The 16,320-nt window shown below is 43.3% G+C and overlaps 2 protein-coding genes across 2 annotated transcripts in view; one reads left to right on the top strand and one right to left on the bottom strand.

Annotated features, from left to right (window-relative positions):
• ACACA (acetyl-CoA carboxylase alpha) overlaps positions 1–16,320 on the bottom strand; it is a 208,601-nt gene that overhangs the window by 177,067 nt on the left and 15,214 nt on the right. The gene's annotated exons all lie outside the window — the stretch shown is intronic.
• LOC309976114 (uncharacterized protein C17orf78 homolog) lies at positions 1,254–14,980 on the top strand (the record flags this gene model as incomplete). Its single annotated transcript, XM_082861591.1, is given in 11 exon segments — positions 1,254–1,338; positions 4,242–4,319; positions 5,537–5,602; positions 6,992–7,141; positions 7,144–7,172; positions 7,175–7,238; positions 9,961–10,110; positions 11,086–11,207; positions 11,808–11,913; positions 11,916–11,971; positions 14,903–14,980. Coding segments are annotated over 11 exon segments (984 nt in total).

Here is a 16,320-nt window from a genome sequence, read left to right as displayed (position 1 = left end):
ACTGAAAAGGCAATTTGGCCCCTTTGGGACAACAGGAACTTTCATATACTGCAGATGGGAGAGTAAATGGGGACAACATCTTAGAAAACAGGTTGGCATTAATTAGTGAGGCTGAACCCTGCATATGTTATAACCCAGTGTCCATTTCTGGGTTTATACTCTGGAGAAACTTTCAAATGTGCCCAGGAACACTGTTCCTTATGGCCCCAAACTGGAAGCAACCCAATGTCTCTCAGCAGTAGAACAGATAAATAAGTTATGGTACATTCAAACAGTGAAATATTATAAAGCAATGAGAATGAACACATTATTGGCACACGAAACAATATGGATGAGTTTTACAGACATAATGTTGAGCAAAGAAAGTCAGACACAAAAGCGTGTGTTTCCCGTTATACATAGTTCAAAAATAGGCAAAACTCATCTGCGGTGGTAAAAAATCTGGATAATGGTTACTCCTGATGGTGGGTAGTGACTGGGAGACAACATAAAGAGAGGTGTATTCACTTTGTGTTATACATAATAAAAAGTTTACTTTAAAAAACATAGGGTATGATCTATCCATTTATGTAAGTTCAAGAGCAGGTAAAAAAATTTTTAAGTATTTTTAGTGATACATATGTAGGTAGTTCACTATTTTTATAAATTTATTTATTTATTTATTTTTTGGCTACGTTGGGTCTTCGTTGCTGCATGTGGGCTTTCTCTAGTCGCGGCGAGCGGGGGCTACGCTTCGTTGCGGTGCAGGGGCTTCTCGTTGCAGTGGCTTCTCTTGTTGTGGAGCACGGGCTCTAGGGACGCGGGCTTCAGTAGTCGTGGCACGTGGGCTCAGTAGTTGAGGCTCACGGGGTCTAGAGTAGTTGTGGCGCACGGGCTTAGTTGCTCCGCAGCCAGGACTTGAACCTGAGTCCCCTGCATTGGCAGACGGATTCTTAACCACTGCGCCATGAGGGAAGCCCCGATAGTTCACTATTTTTAAAAAGCATGGGAAAATAATGACTGGGAGAAGGGAAAGGAGTGTGACCAGAGGGACAGACATACAAGGAGCTTCTTAGCTACTGGCAATGTTCAATTTCTTACTTTGGGTGATGATTACATAATGTTCACATTATTATTATTATTACAAATATGCTTATGTCCTATATACTCTTCTATATGTATGCTATATTCCACAATAAAAGAATTTAAAATAAATCCAAACAAATAAAAAACATACACCCTTAAAAGACAGAGTAGCAGAGTGTGGCATTGAGATGATAATTTTAGAGCTGGAAGAGGCCTCCGAAACCATCCTGTCCAACCATTTCATTAAAGGAACTGAAACAGAGGCCAGAGAAGGTAAGTGACTTCCTCAAAGTGATTCGGTCAATTACAGAGCCTAAGTACTCCTCCCACAGACCCACCCTGTTTCCTACTATCTTCCAGAGTTACATCTCTCACCTGCACGCAACATAAAACTCACCTATGTTATAGCTTTTTTCCCTCCTAAATTTGAAATTTTTGTTGTAGGGAAATGAGATCAGGAGAGAAATCCTCTCCTCCACAGATACTGCAAACACTTAGAAAACCAGTCAAAATGTCTGTAACAGGAAAGAAAAAAATGTCTAGTAGTAGAGAAGCAGTTCTGGGTCTGTTTTTTCTACTACTGGATATTTTGACTCGTTAAAGAAGCTCTCCCACTTCTCTGTACCCCACAGTATGGCTGCTCCAACCTGCAGGCTGACTTTTGGGAAGGGTCTGAGAGTGGGTAAAAGAAAACTTCTTCATTTTGTACGAGCACAAGGTCTCTTTTGGGAAGAGTGAGCTCTTCTGCCACCTTGTGACAGAGAATGAGAATAGCCCTCACAGCCTTTCCTACCCCTGCTCCAAGGTGGCAGCACTGTAACAGGGCATCCAGGAACTAATCTACAGGAGAGACAGCAGGGGAACATGTCTGACACCACAAGGGAAAAGAGAACAATGCAATTACGTTAAGGAAATAGTAAGCAAAAACCATGAAGCCCAGGAAAGGCAGTGGAGCCCCTTTATTCTCTGCCCACCAGCCCTGCTAGGACAATCAGGCAACTGAGACAGTGCTGGTCTGGACCAATCAAGATTTGAGGCACTGATGTTACCTCTACTCGGCTGGCTTCACTTCTATCCTCCGTTCCATAGCCAAATGTCTTTCAAAGATGATCTACACTTCTTCACCTCCAATTCCCTCTCAGCCGCCTCCTACTTCCACCATGCCGCCGGAACTGCTCTTACAGAATTGTCAAATCCAGCGGACAGTTTGTCCAGTGGACAAATCCATTCCTTCCTTGAATCACCCTCCTTTCTTGGCTTCTAGAACATCCACTCTCCTGGTTTTCTTAGCTCAGATGCCACCTCCTGAGAGAAGTCTTCCCTGACCACCCTACTTAAAGTGGCCTCCGGGAATTCCCTGGTAGTTCAGTGGTTAGTCTGCGCTTTCACTGCCGAGGGCCCGGGTTCAACCCCTGGTTGGGGAACTAAGATCCTGCAAACTGCCAAAATAATAATAATAATAAATAAAGTGTCCTCTGTCATTCCTTCTTCACCTCATCACCTGTTTGTTGCTTCATGATGATTGTCACAATCTTTAATTATCTTGTATGTGTATTTGTATATTATTTATTGTTAGCCCTCTGTACTATTTTATTTTCAACCATGTTTATTGTCTGCTTCCCATTGTTTCACATGAACTCACACTTGGCCTTGCTCACTGCTAGAATAGTGTCTGGCACACAGTAGGTGCATAATAAAGACTTGCAGAAGGGGCTTCCCTGGTGGCGCAGTAGTTGAGAGTCCGCCTGCCGATGCAGGGGACAAGGGTTCATGCCCCGGTCTGGGAAGATCCCGCATGCCGCGGAGCGGCTGGGCCCGTGAGCCATGGCCGCTGGGCCTGTGCGTCTGGAGCGGGAGAGGCCACAACAGTGAGAGGCCCACGTACTACAAAAAAAATAAATAAATAAAAAAGAGACTTGCAGAAGGAAGGAATGAAAGGCACTGTGGCTGCATGTTCAGCAGTTCCTCCCCTCCGTCCACATTTCAGGAAACATGTCCTTCAGTGACACCTCTGTCCTTTCTGTTTTCCCAAGATTTCCCTTCATGCTCAATTTAGCCAGATTTCAACCTGAATTAAAATGTCAGGAAACAGGGTAGTATTTAAATTATGTTTTGACTCAGTCCTCATGAAATCTCCTATGGAAAATCCCTTGAATCAAGCTCCCTTTACATCATTATCAGAGCGTCAGCCTTTAGAACCTTCTTACCCATAATCAAACTTATAATGGCTCCAATGGAGTAAGTACATTCACAGTGGGTAAAGAGACTTCAGAGGGTCTTAGTAGATCTTCATTATTGCTATGATCCCCCTAGCTATGCTATCACAAAGTCTACAATTTTAGAAAAATCTAAAGGATACAATTTTAGAAAAATCTTCTACAACAGTTATCTGTGTAGGAAAGCCTTCCCAAACTGCAGGCAGTATCACTCACCTAGTGTACTTAGCTCTTCCTCACAACCTCTCAGCCCAGCAGTCATAGGAATGTGGTCCACCTACACTCACTTCACTATTCGGGAGTGTGAAAATGTGCAAAACTAGACAGGTATGTCTGTACTAAGGTAAGTTTATGTTTATAACTGTGAAGGGATTCTAGAGATCACTGGGTTGGAACGCTCCATTTACAGAGGGGAAAACTGCGATCCATAGAAGTCAAGAAGTTTTTCTCACTGTGCCGCACTTAACCACACGGGCTGAACTGGAAGCCAGTTCTGTTGATTCCTAGTCCAGTGCCCGTGCCAGTGTAACTCACTGACTCACTCAGTCCTAGTTTCCTGCTCTATTCTAGAAATCACTTTCCTTAATAGAAATCTCTCCATCTCTTTATGTCGGTGTGTGAATAGCCGTGCCTGTGTCAGTGAGCATGTATGCGAATGTCTACGTGTCTCTCTGCGAGTATTTGTAAAGCATATCACTGGGTGTTTATGCCCTTTCTCCCGGGGAAAGCTCTAGGTAATTACAGCTCCTTACGTCGGCACCAGGGGTGAAGTCAGGTGAAGATCTTCTGAATCAATCATGAACAAACAAACTTGGTCCTGTCTCCTGTCAGGAAATATGGCAAAATAATTAGGGTGGAACCAGACTCTCCCAGGGTCAAACTTGGTTCCAGGCAGTGAAAGAATTTAGAGACGAGGCTATAGGTGGCTGTGACAGACCAGCAGTGTACTGTCTCTACAAGGAGAATGTGCCCAAGCTAACACGGATACCGTCTTGGTTTTCAGCCTAATCATTACATCCTACGATGCTAACAAGAAAGGTTAAGTTCTTCTCTAGCCTAGTATTCTGGGAAATCCAAAGAGAAGCCTAGCAAGTGTTTAGGGGTCTATTCCGCCAGATAGCGATACAGCCAATACTTAGCAGATGATGCTTTCTCCATGTTATTCAACTCAGAGAGAGAGCTGTTTCATGGTAAGAAGTCTTCAGAGAGTGTGATGCATTCTTCCATTTTGTTCATGTAACTAACATTAAAATTCCTCTCACTGTTAGATGGCTTTCTTTCCTGCAAAGTACTGTCAGAGTTTCAGTATTGTCATCACCTAAGACTCCTAAATTCATAACCCCTCATAAGATGTTGTCTTCCTTTTTAAAGGCATTACATCCAAATAGATGGGGATGCTCGTGGGTGGGAAGAGCTGAGCAAGGGTAGTCTGAGGGTGGAATGGCACCGCTTGCTGCTCTTTGATAACTGTTTATTTAAGACATGATTGGGCTTCCCTGGTGGCACAGCGGTTGAGAGTCCGCCTGCCGATGCAGGGGACACGGGTTCATGCCCCGGTCCGGGAAAATCCCGCGTGCAGCAGAGTGGCTGGCCCTGTGAGCCATGGCCGCTGAGCCTGCGCATCCGGACCCTGTGCTCCGCAACGGGAGAGGCCACAACAGTGAGAGGCCCGCGTACCGCAAAAAAAAAAAAAAAAAAGACATGATTTTTCAAAGTGTCCTAAACAGTTCATCTCTAAAATTAGCTGACCAAAGTTAAGGCCAAACAGCATAAGGTGCAGCAGTAACAAATTTAACAAATGAAGAAAACTCACAACACCCTGTAAGTTATGTGCCAAAAAGCATAAATAACTATAACCTATCATTTAACCTATCATTCTATGGGAATCTGGAGAGATATCTTGTCCAATGATACACTTATTAAACTTTCAAAAGTTTTAATACAAGAAAGTAGATAAAACAGGAAGGAGAAGAGGTAATAGGCAGTGTTTGAAGGAATGGGTTGGTTAGTCTTTCATTAACTTAGTTAACTCTTTTACCTTCTTTTTCCCTAAGGATAATAGACTGGTACCCAGTTTTCTTTGTACTAGGCTAACTCCCACTTGCGTAAATCTTGAAGTCCTTTTGAGGGAATGTCTGATCTCCCCAAGTGCAAGTTTTATGAGAAGGAGCTGCATTCTTCTGTATCTCCCTCTCCAGTGCCCGGAATTCTCAAGCAGAAGTACCCAGTCAACCCTGACCTTTTTTTCCCCCCAGAACTCAGAGACAGCAGCTGCCAGGTGGAACTGCTGCCTGGTCTCTTCCTCTCAAAGGGCTATGCTAGTGCGAGGCAGGGAATGGGCCCTTGAAAAATCGTTTTGCCATTCCTGAACAGTTTTACCTTTAAAAGATGCTTGTCTCCCCCAATCCGAGCCCAGATCTCAAATATCCTGTTTAAAAGCTATGTATCCCCCTGTGAGGCTTTCTGGAAACCCATTTTTATCTTGTGTTTTTTAAAAAATTTATTTATTTATTTGGTTGCGCCAGGTCTTAGTTGTGGCAGGCGGGCTCCTTAGTTGCGGCTTGTAGGCTCCTTGGTTGTGGCATGTGAACTCTTAGTTGTGTCATGCATGTGGGATCTAGTTCCCTGACCAGGGATCGAACCCGGGCCCCCTGCATTCGGAGCACGGAGTCTTAGCCACTATGCCACCAGGGAAGTCCCTGGAAACCCATTTTTAAATGAACTGCTATTGACTCACAGACTTAGAGAATGAAATTACGGTTACCAGGGGAGAAGGGTGTGTGGGGGGGGGGGATAGTTAGGGAGTTTGGGGCTCACATGTACACATTGCTAGATTGAAAATGGATAACCAGGCTTCCCTGGTGGCACAGTGGCTAAGAATCCGCCTGCCAATGCAGGGGACACGGGTTCGAGCCCTGGTCCAGGAAGATCCCACATGCCACAGAGCAACTCAGCCCATGTGCCACAGCTACTGAACCTGCACTCTAGAGCCCGCGAGCCACAACTACTGAGCCTGCGTGCTTCAACTACTGAAGAGCCCACGCTCCGCAACAAGAGAAGCCAAAGGCACGACAATAAGAAGCCCTCACACCGCAACGAACAGTAGCCCCCACTCAATGCAACTAGAGAAAGCCTGCATGCAGCAGCAAAGACCCAATGCAGCCAAAAATAAATAAATTGATTAACTGAAACAAAAAGTTCTTCAAAAAACAAAAAAGAATGGATAACCAAAAGGACCTACTGTATAGCACAGGGAACTCTGCTCAGTATTCTGTAACAATCTAATTGGGAAAAGAATTTGAAAAAGAATAGATACATGTAACAAAAAATAAATTAAAAAATAAAATGTTCACTTATACAATATAAATAAATTAATTAACTGTTGTTACCTAAGCCGTGGCTGCATAAATCAAAGAGACGGGGTGAGGAAAGAGAAGGAGGCGGCACTCAAGCGGCTCTGCGTTAGAAAAAACAACTTAGGAGCATCTCTCTGGGCTGCATTTACTGCAGTCACCAATCTTCATGGGACCCACGGCAGGAAGGGGGAAAGGCAGGGCTTGTATATTTAGTACCATAGATACATGCTGAGGAAGAACTGAAGGAAAAAGAGAAGAAAGTACAGCAGTGGGCCATGAACAGAAGTGGGCTGGCTGGGCACCATTCAGATTAAGAACTGGCTTCATTTTCCTACCTGGCTTTTCTCCTTCCAGAAGCTCGGACAGAAGCCAAATCGCCCACATTCATCCTAAATCAGGCTGTGGCTACCTTGCAGTGTCTTGGTTCTAGGAGCAAAGTGAAAGTCAACCTTGTGTATTTGGAAAAAAGGCGAAAGGTCAAGCACACTCAGAAGAACCTGAGAGTCGTGCTGTTCCCCGCAGAAACAGCACTGCCCCCCACCGAGCTGTCACCTAACCCTCACATCCAAGGTTCAGATTGGATCCCTTGTGACAGGCAAAGGTGAGCTTGGAAAATGCGATGGAGGTAGGCGCTGCCTTCTGGCTGACGTCCTTGGAGGCAGGTAGAGCTTAACAGCAGCTAAAGCCTCAAGGAAATGGATTAGCTCTCTCTCTTTAGGCAAATCTATGTAAATTTTTAAAATGTCATTTTAGTGCATGGATTAGGCTCTTTGGAATTTGATTAGTATGAACTGATTCCTATGGTCTGTTTACCCCATGAGAAACTGTGGCATACAAGAGAAATAACATCAAACAAGTGTTTATTTCTCCAATGCTCAGTTTCCATAGCTACAGATGAGAGATTTGACAAGATGATCTAATTTCTAGATACGTAAGCCCAACATCAATATGTAAGGCCTCTCAAATAGCCCTTTCAACCTGCTAGTATTATTACAGAATAATCTCTAAAGGAGATTTCCACTGAAATATAATGTACCCAATGTTCCCTATTTAAAATGAATTATTTTATAATAAAGCATCATCCCCTAAATTATCCACTTCATAACTTTGCATTTTTTGTAGACCTCCTTAAAGTGGGGGAATTCTTGCTCAAATATTCTTAGCCAAAGAAAAGCTAATATTGCAATTCCATCAGCACTGGGAATAGACTGCTTGTATTTACAAACTTGCTCCACCTTAATACTCAGTTACCTAGCAGATGAGACCTAAGAGATGAGCTGCCAACAGGGATGGACATTAATTTAGAAGCTGGGCAGAACTGGAACTACACTGACGGATGAAAAGCCTATTAAGTAGATTTTGAAACAGCGGCTCCCAGGAGGTGGGAAGGCATGCCACACTGAAATCCCATTACCCCTGTGGCTAGAGGGCACAGTTCTTCTATGCAGGGACAGGATCTCTAGGGTTTGCCTCCTCTTTCAATCATAATATCACTCAGTTTGCAAAGTGGTTCTCACACCTGCTTTCTCATTTTTGTTTCCGATCTTCACATCACTCCTGTGAAATAGGTAGACCAAGAATTATTGTATTATAACCATCCTGCTGATAAGGAAACCAAAACTCAGAGAACTTATATGTTACTTTTCCAAAGTGAGATTTATCTTCATCTCATCCGACCCAGAAACACATATGCTGTCACTTCAGAGAACTGACTGGCACTGTGCTGAAAAAAATGCCACATAATTCTCTTGTTTTTCCTTTTGAGCCTGTTGGCTCTTTGTCTCTGCTTACCTTTGCCAACACTGTCTTCCTGATTAAACAAATCAAGGACTACTTCCCCTATAATTTGTGTACAGTACCTGGTACTGTGCCCACTGGCCTCTGAAGTAAAGAACTGTCATTTTCACACAGACTTAAGACCTGGGAGAATAATTCAGAAAAGTCAAGTAGGACGTACAGATCTCAATTTAATAAGCAATGACAGGAGGCCATTAAAAATAGAATAGGAACCACTGTCGGAACTGGATTAGATCAATTTGGGAGGCACGTGAAGGTGGTTCCAGACCACAGCCAGCATCCATCCGCACCCCATCTTTTCCACAGCTGTTTGAGTCACCATCATCTCTCATTTGGATTCTGCGAGAGCCTCCTAACAGGTTACTCTGCTTCTCCCAGGCCCCCCACTACAGTTTGTTTCCAACTCAGCAACCCACTGATCCTTTAAAAACAAAGCCATCCGGTCACTTCTCTGCGCAAAAACTTGCAACGGATCCCCACTTCAAGCAGAACAAAAACCAAAGTCCTCAAACTGGCCTACAAGGCCCTAAGTGATATGGACCCATTTCCTTCAGAAACTCCCTCATCTCCTGACTGTCGCCTTGCTCACTCCACTGCAATCTCTCTGGCCTCTGTGCTCTTCCTCTAAGACGAAAACATGCCAGACACACTCTGCCCCAGGGCTTTTACACTGTTCCCTCTGCCTAGTTCCCCAGCATCTGCTTGGCTAATCCCCTCACCTCCTTCAAGTCTCAGCTCAATTCTCATCTTCTCAATGAAACCAGCCTATCCTGTAGGTCGCCCAACCACTGCCCACCCGCACCCCTCTGACTGCCCCCTTACCTTTCTCTACTTTGTTTCTTTTTATAGCACTTATCCCCTTCTAACAAACCATAAAACTTACTGTACTTATTGTCTGCTTCCCCCAGTTCCCCCTCAGCCCTCCTTCCCCCTTGCTTGTTCCCATGGTAGAAGGTACCCAGCTGATATATCCAAAGTACGGAAGCAGTCCCTGGCACATACTAGATATTCATTTTTAAATATTTGCTGAAAGAATGAAATTGAGGGGTACATGAAGCTGGGAGGTCTCCCCTTCTTCCAGCTCCCCCTTTCCCCAAACCTCTCTCAAAGTCATTGACTTAAGACTCCACTAGACAGACCTGCCGCAGTCATTAAGGCAAATTATGCTACTTCATGTTCTTCCTTGGACTTTGGAGCCATCTTTTTTAAAGAAGGAAACTTTCAGTGGTGCTACACCCTCCATCCTTATTATCATTATGCCCTTACGAGTATGGCCATACTCCTTCACTCTGAACGTACATTAGTCAAAGGCGCCATGGGAATTTAATCCATATCTTATTAGTATCTCTATCCTCATTTATTCTTTGGCATTATTAAGGCCCACACTTTAAACCTATGGACAGATCGATGGGGCCACAGTTAGAAGTTCATATCAGCTGGGTAGAGCTAGGGTTTTGTCAGGTAAAATCAAAGGCAGGATAAAGTTTTCTCAGTTGTCCTTTCATTGTTTCTTTCTTGTTTTATAGCTTTTTTACCAGGGATCTCCCAGTGTAAGGTCTACCCAGTGATGGGGGCTTCATCAGAGACTTTTCCCACCACTACCACCTTCGTGACTCCTGGGAAAAAAGGAGAGAAAACTACAAGGATTGATGATTTTTCTAGTCCTCTGAAACAAGGTACAGAATAAGTAGAGGTAAGACAAGAACGGAAAGAAAAAGAAACATTTTCAGTCCCAACACCTGCCTGGGTCTCCTAGGATTTTCCTGGAGGTTGAGAAGTTACACAGTTTGCATTAGAAAATCACTCCATTTCTTATGGAAAAAAAAATCAGCTTCTCTATAAAGAAGGTCCCAGAAATGTTTGTAGCTTGACACTATTAATAATCCTTCACCTACACACAAGTTGAGCTCACCTTGTAGCCAGATTCGGGGACAGCATAAAGGGTATTGGTGTGGTGGGTAATTCCAGCCATCGTGTGAATAGAGAGGCGACATTTAAACTCTAAGCACTCGTTACAGTGATGACAACAACCAAGAAGCATGTTTTCATCTGCATTGTTTTTACAAAGAGCCCTCCCTAAATTGGCCAGGACTCAAATTCTGTAAGATTTCAGTTTGGGTTACATCCCAGTTCCAACAGGAGAAACGTAAATATGAGATTAGTAATAACAAGATGCACGTGAGCCATTTGTCCCCAAATTTGGCTTATGACCCAAAAACAACGGCAATTCACCTCTGTCCCTCATATGCCCCACTAAATTGAGAAGAGCATAGGAAATGTGATTTGCTAATCCCATACAGTATGTGTGTCGAGGCCCAAGGACAGAGACCCTGAGAGGGCTGCTGGTGACAGACTCCCTTGCGTAACTTTTCTTTCCATGAAAGCAGTGCAAGAATCAATCCTACTTGATCATGGAAAAATTCCAAATCCTAGTAAAGGTGACTCTGGGAAGAGATTGCAAAGGAGGTTAGAGCAGAGCCCATGATGCCTACTCCACTCCTGACTCTGAACTGGAAATTCAGCCTCTGTCTCTGAATCAGGCTGGGTCCCTATTCGTCTTGTGAGCCAGGAGACCTTCAAGTCAAAAGGTCAATCTTTTCCTTCTCTCAAGTTCTCCTTTCTCCCTTTTCTATTCCTCTCTCTCTTTTTAGACACAGATGAGGACCTAAAGAGGCAGAAATGGAGCATCGTGGTCAAATTTCTGATTGCAGTCACCTTGTTGTTCAGGGGAATTGCCATTATAGTGTTCATCATTTTTGAAGCCCCATGCCCTGTAAGTTTGCTGATGTACTGGGTCCTTGGGCTTGATCTATAATAGACCTCCTTCTGTCCCAGAGGCAGGCTGGCATAATGAGAAAAGCACAGACTTTGGAGTCTGGACACACCTGCCACTCTACACTCACTAGCTGAGTGGCTTTGAGAAAGTTGTTTGCCTTCTCCAACTGCAGCTGCCTCATCTTTAAAATGGGACTAATGATATTTGCCTCTCATGGTGGTTATGAAGTTTAATGGAGATTCTGTGGGAAAGGCTCCTGGCACGTAGAGGTGCTTGCTAAATGCAAGTTCCTTTCCTCTGCTGTACTTGTACATTCTCTAGGGAGGATAGAGCCAATAGGAATGTATATTTTCTTTTTCCTTAGAAGAGATGATTTTTCAGGAATTCCCTGGAGGTCCAGTGCTTAGGACTCCATGCTTTCACTGCCAGGCCCGGGTTCGATCCCTAGCTGGGGAACTAAGATCCCATAAGTCGTGTGGCACAGCCAGAAAAAACAAGAGAGATGATTTTCTTTAAATGGCCTGATGTGAGGTTTGGAAGATAATCAGATGCACAGCAGCCACCTGAAGTTAATACCAGGTCATTTTCTCCCTTCAGAGTCAATGCCTAGGAGCCAGAGAGCTATGCCAATGCCAGACGTTGTGCAGAAGGCAAAGAAAGGAAGGCCAGCAACCTGGTGTAGCTGAGTCCCAGACTGACTCTCAGCACAAAAAGGAAAGTGTTCTCTGTATGGCTATTGTCATTTGCCTAGAGAAAATGGGGTTAATATATAAATCCTGGGAGACAGGAAGCTGCTTTAATTATGCAGCAAATGTGGGTAATTCTTTTATGTGTCAGGAAATGGGCAGGTATTTGTACTACTGTTTTCTTAACATCTGCAGGGGCATAATACAATAGGGTACTTATTGAAAATAGCTATTTATGGGCATCAGATATAATAAATCAGAATGGCTAGAGTGGGACCAGGAATCTTGTTTTTAAGATTATTTTCACTGGACCACAAGAGAAGTCTTTTTTTTTTTTAGATTTTTAACAAGCTCCCTAAGTAGAGGTGGTTTTACTGTGAAATTAATGAAGCTTAAACTCAGGACCCATGGGACCTGCACAAAGGCTTTGAATCCAATTTTGTGTTTTTAAAATCTGTATTCTTTTTCTTTAAAAAGGGTCCCTGAAATTGTAAGAGCTTCAGAGCCCACAACCTACGTCTCCATCCCTGCCCCGGGGTAACTCTGACATAGAACGGGTAACTCTGACATACAACACAGTTCAGGAACCACCACACTTGAACACAGCCTGAATACTTGGCAAAGCACCTTCTTTCTTCCCTGCCCTGGGGTTTCCTGGCAGGATTATAAATCCATATTGCACTTTAGTGTGTAAGTCAGACACCACACCACCGGCTCAGCATGGCTGCTTTAAATAGTTTTCCCACCAGGAATGGACTCAGCCTTTGACTACAAGAAAGTGATGGGTGCCTTCTCTACATCTAAAAACCCACTGAAACAAAGAGATGAGGTCTCCAATACTTTTTTAAATTAAAGAAGGTGGCCACTTTTGTAGAATTACAGCACTGAGAATGGGTCTCAAAGATTATATAGTCCAGGATGGGACACACTCTTTAGTTCCATGTCAACCGCACATATCAATAATCAAGCAGAGGACTTCCCTGGTGGCGCAGTGGTTAAGAATCCGCCTGCCAATGGAGGGGACATGGGTTCAATCCCTGGTCTTGGAAGATCCCACATGCCGCAGAACAACTAAGCCTGTGTGCCACAACTACTGAGCCTGCGCTCTAGAGCCCGTGAGCCACAACTACTGAGCCCATGTGCTGCAACTCCTGAAGCCTACGCACCTAGAGCCATGCTCCACAACAAGAGAAGCCACCACAATGAGAAGCCGCGCACCGCAACTAAGAGTAGCCCCCATTCACTGCAACTGGAGAGAGCCCGTGTGCAGCAACGAAGACCCAATGCAGCCAAAAAATAATAATGATAATAATAATCAAGCATAGTGCAACTAGAAGATGAATACATTCCAGAGGTCTAATGCACAGCATAGAGATTATAGTCACCATATTGTACACTTCAAAATTGCTAAGAGACTAGATCTTATACATTCTCACCACAAAAAAGCAATGATAATTATGTGACGTGATGGGATGTTAGCTAAAGCTACCGTGGTAATCACACTGCAATTTACAAATGCATCAAATCAACACGCTGGACACCTTAAACTACACAATGTTATATGAAAATTAAATCTCAATTTAAAAAAATCAAGCATGGGGCTTCCCTGGTGGCGCAGTGGTTGAGAATCTGCCTGCCAATGCAGGGGACACGGGTTCGAGCCCTGGTCCGGGAAGATCCCACATGCCGCAGAGCAACTAGGCCCGTGAGGCACAACTACTGAGCCTGCGCGTCTGGAGCCTGTGCTCCGCAACAAGAGAGGCCGTGATAGTGAGAGGCCCGCACACCGCGATGAAGAGTGGCCCCCGCTTGCTGCAACTAGAGAAAACCCTCACACAGAAACGAAGACCCAACACAGCCAAAAATAAATAAATAAACAAATATTAAAAAAAAAAAAATCAAGCATGGCACTCTTTCCACCCAGGCATGGCATCAATCTTTTTTATCACAGTGCTTTAGGTATCCAATGCCAACTTATTTGTCATCTCTGGTCTAGGTTAATATTTTCTATAATCCTGTTTCTGCTAATGTTAGATGATGAGCCCAGGTAAATCAGTATAATTCTATAATTTAGTGTATTTTTAGTTCTTTAATCCAATCAACATTATCATTTCTACTGAACATTGAAAGAAATAGGCCTGAAGGGAACTAAAAAGTCTAGTCCAGAATTAGAAGAAGCCACGTAACAGCAACTCTGATTGAATTTCTCCCATGAACAAAATAAGACACTAAATGATAAAGGAATTAATTTTAAAAAAGAAATTTTATACACACTGCCTCATTTGAGCCTCATAAAAATCCTGGGAAGTAGCTAGGGTGGGTATCTACATCTTACTGATACTTAAACTAAGGCTTAGAAAGGTTATTGACTTTCCCATGGTCATACACCCAGTGGAAACAGAACTAAAATTCAGGTCTTTTAATTCCTATACTGGATTTATTGGCATATTCATCTCTTCCACAAAATTTTACTGAAAGCCTTCTATGTGCCAAGTTCCCTGCCTTCAAGAGGCTTAGAGTCTATGTTCATAAACAGTTAAGCATTTAGAAAGTACATACAAAATCAGATGGGGCACGGTATAATGAGAGTGGAATGGGATTAGTAAAAAATATTTGGTCCACATTGACCCAGATCTTTGCCCCTTCTCAAACAGAGTGAGATTGTTTGGGCCTGATTCCAGGAATGAAGTCGATTCCTGTGCATCTGGAATCCAAAGTAGCTGCACATCCAGGGCCCTTTCCATTCAAGGCAAATCGGTCAAACAAGGGATGGCTGGGCTGTTTATTAGGAGGTTATTGGTTTCAACAAACTGTAGGTTCTCATACATAAGTGCACTTTGCTGATACTTTCGCAGTGTAAAGCACAATAACTTTTCCTAGAATCGATGGGTAACAAAGGCGAAATGATGTGCACAGGGTTTAGTACTAAGCTATCTCTTTGTTGGTACATTAAGAAATACCCATTTGCATCCTTCTTTATCTTTCATATTTCCTTTCAATCTCTAGCTTAGACAAGATGCTCCCAAATCATCAAGCCCCAAGAAAGCTGCAGACATCACTGTGGTCCATGAGACATACTTCTGAAAAGTTCTGCTCTGCTTCACACACTGAATGAAAGATACTACATTGTCTTCTCCCTACTATTAATCAGTATGGGCAGATTCTTGCTAATCTTACCCTCGTATCTTCAGCAGGGACATTACAATCAGACAGTAATGCCAGGCCAATGAGGGGGAAGCCTGGGCTCCAGAGTTACTCTCATGCCTTTGCTACTAACTTAGCCACAAGCCTCTGAAATTCACTTGGTAATCCCACAAAAAATGGATATTTTTTTCACCCCATCAAATGAAAACAAAAAGTCTTCCCTCTGAGCACTATGAATGGACCCATTACTCTCTTTGACAAAAGGTTTAAACACAGCCTCCAAGGAACTGAGCAAAGCAGCCCTTGGTGTGGCACATTCACCAAGTCCTCGATTGTCCTCTCTGCTGACCTCACGCGCACTGGCTCTCAGCCAGCTGAGGGTGTGGCTCCTGTTTTCCCAGGCTGGCATTCATAGGGCTTTATGATTTAGCCTCTGCCACTACATGCAGCCCTCCACACACTGGGAAAGGGAACGTGACCCTAAGCGTTCCAAAAGTCCTCCTCGTGACTCATCCCCAAAGCACTGAGGGACTGCATACAAATAGGATCCAGACTGGGAATTCCTTGGTGGTCTAGTAGTTAGGACTCGGCACTTTCACTGCTGTGGCCTGGGTTCAATCCCTGGTCGGGGAACTGAGATCCTGCAAGCTGTGCAGCACGGCCAAAAGACAAAAGCAAACAAGCAAAATCAAATAGGAGCCAGACAAGGTCTGCTGATAATCCAGAATTCCTAAAGTTGGTCTGCCATTATACCTTACCATCACAGTGAGCTGCAGACATTCTGAACAAGGATTCCAGAGCAACATGATTATGTGCTCTTTCTCACAGAGGCATGGCTGTAAGTCAAGTCTGACTTACTTAAATGAGTTTGGTGAGAAAGTGAAACAGCTGGTTTTTATTTTAATACTCAATGCAATATTTTACTGTATTTCTTAGCTGTGGTTTCTTCCTTTCCCTTACCTCAGCTAAGAGATAGTTTAAGAAAGGCTCAGTTTATAGAATTTATTATGAAATTAGATTTTTATTTATACATTGTAATTTTTCATAAAACTCAAAACTATGGATTACAATGCATATGACTTTTTACAATGAAACGAGACATCTACAATCTATTTTGTGTATCAAAGAATATTCTACTTTTTACCATTATAAATTGTCCTACTTGCGAAATTTTCTAAACATGTTAAGTAAAAAACTGTCAACTAATATATCAATACTTTCAATGTTAAGCTAATTGAGTATTACCTAACAATGAATTTTTGCAACAACTAATCTTTTTT

Source organism: Leucopleurus acutus (genome assembly GCF_964270905.1).
Source record: "Leucopleurus acutus genome assembly, chromosome: 19".
NCBI lineage: Eukaryota > Metazoa > Chordata > Mammalia > Artiodactyla > Delphinidae > Leucopleurus > Leucopleurus acutus.
Note: the sequence above shows the minus strand (reverse complement) of the source record. Positions and strands in the feature narration are given on the sequence as shown.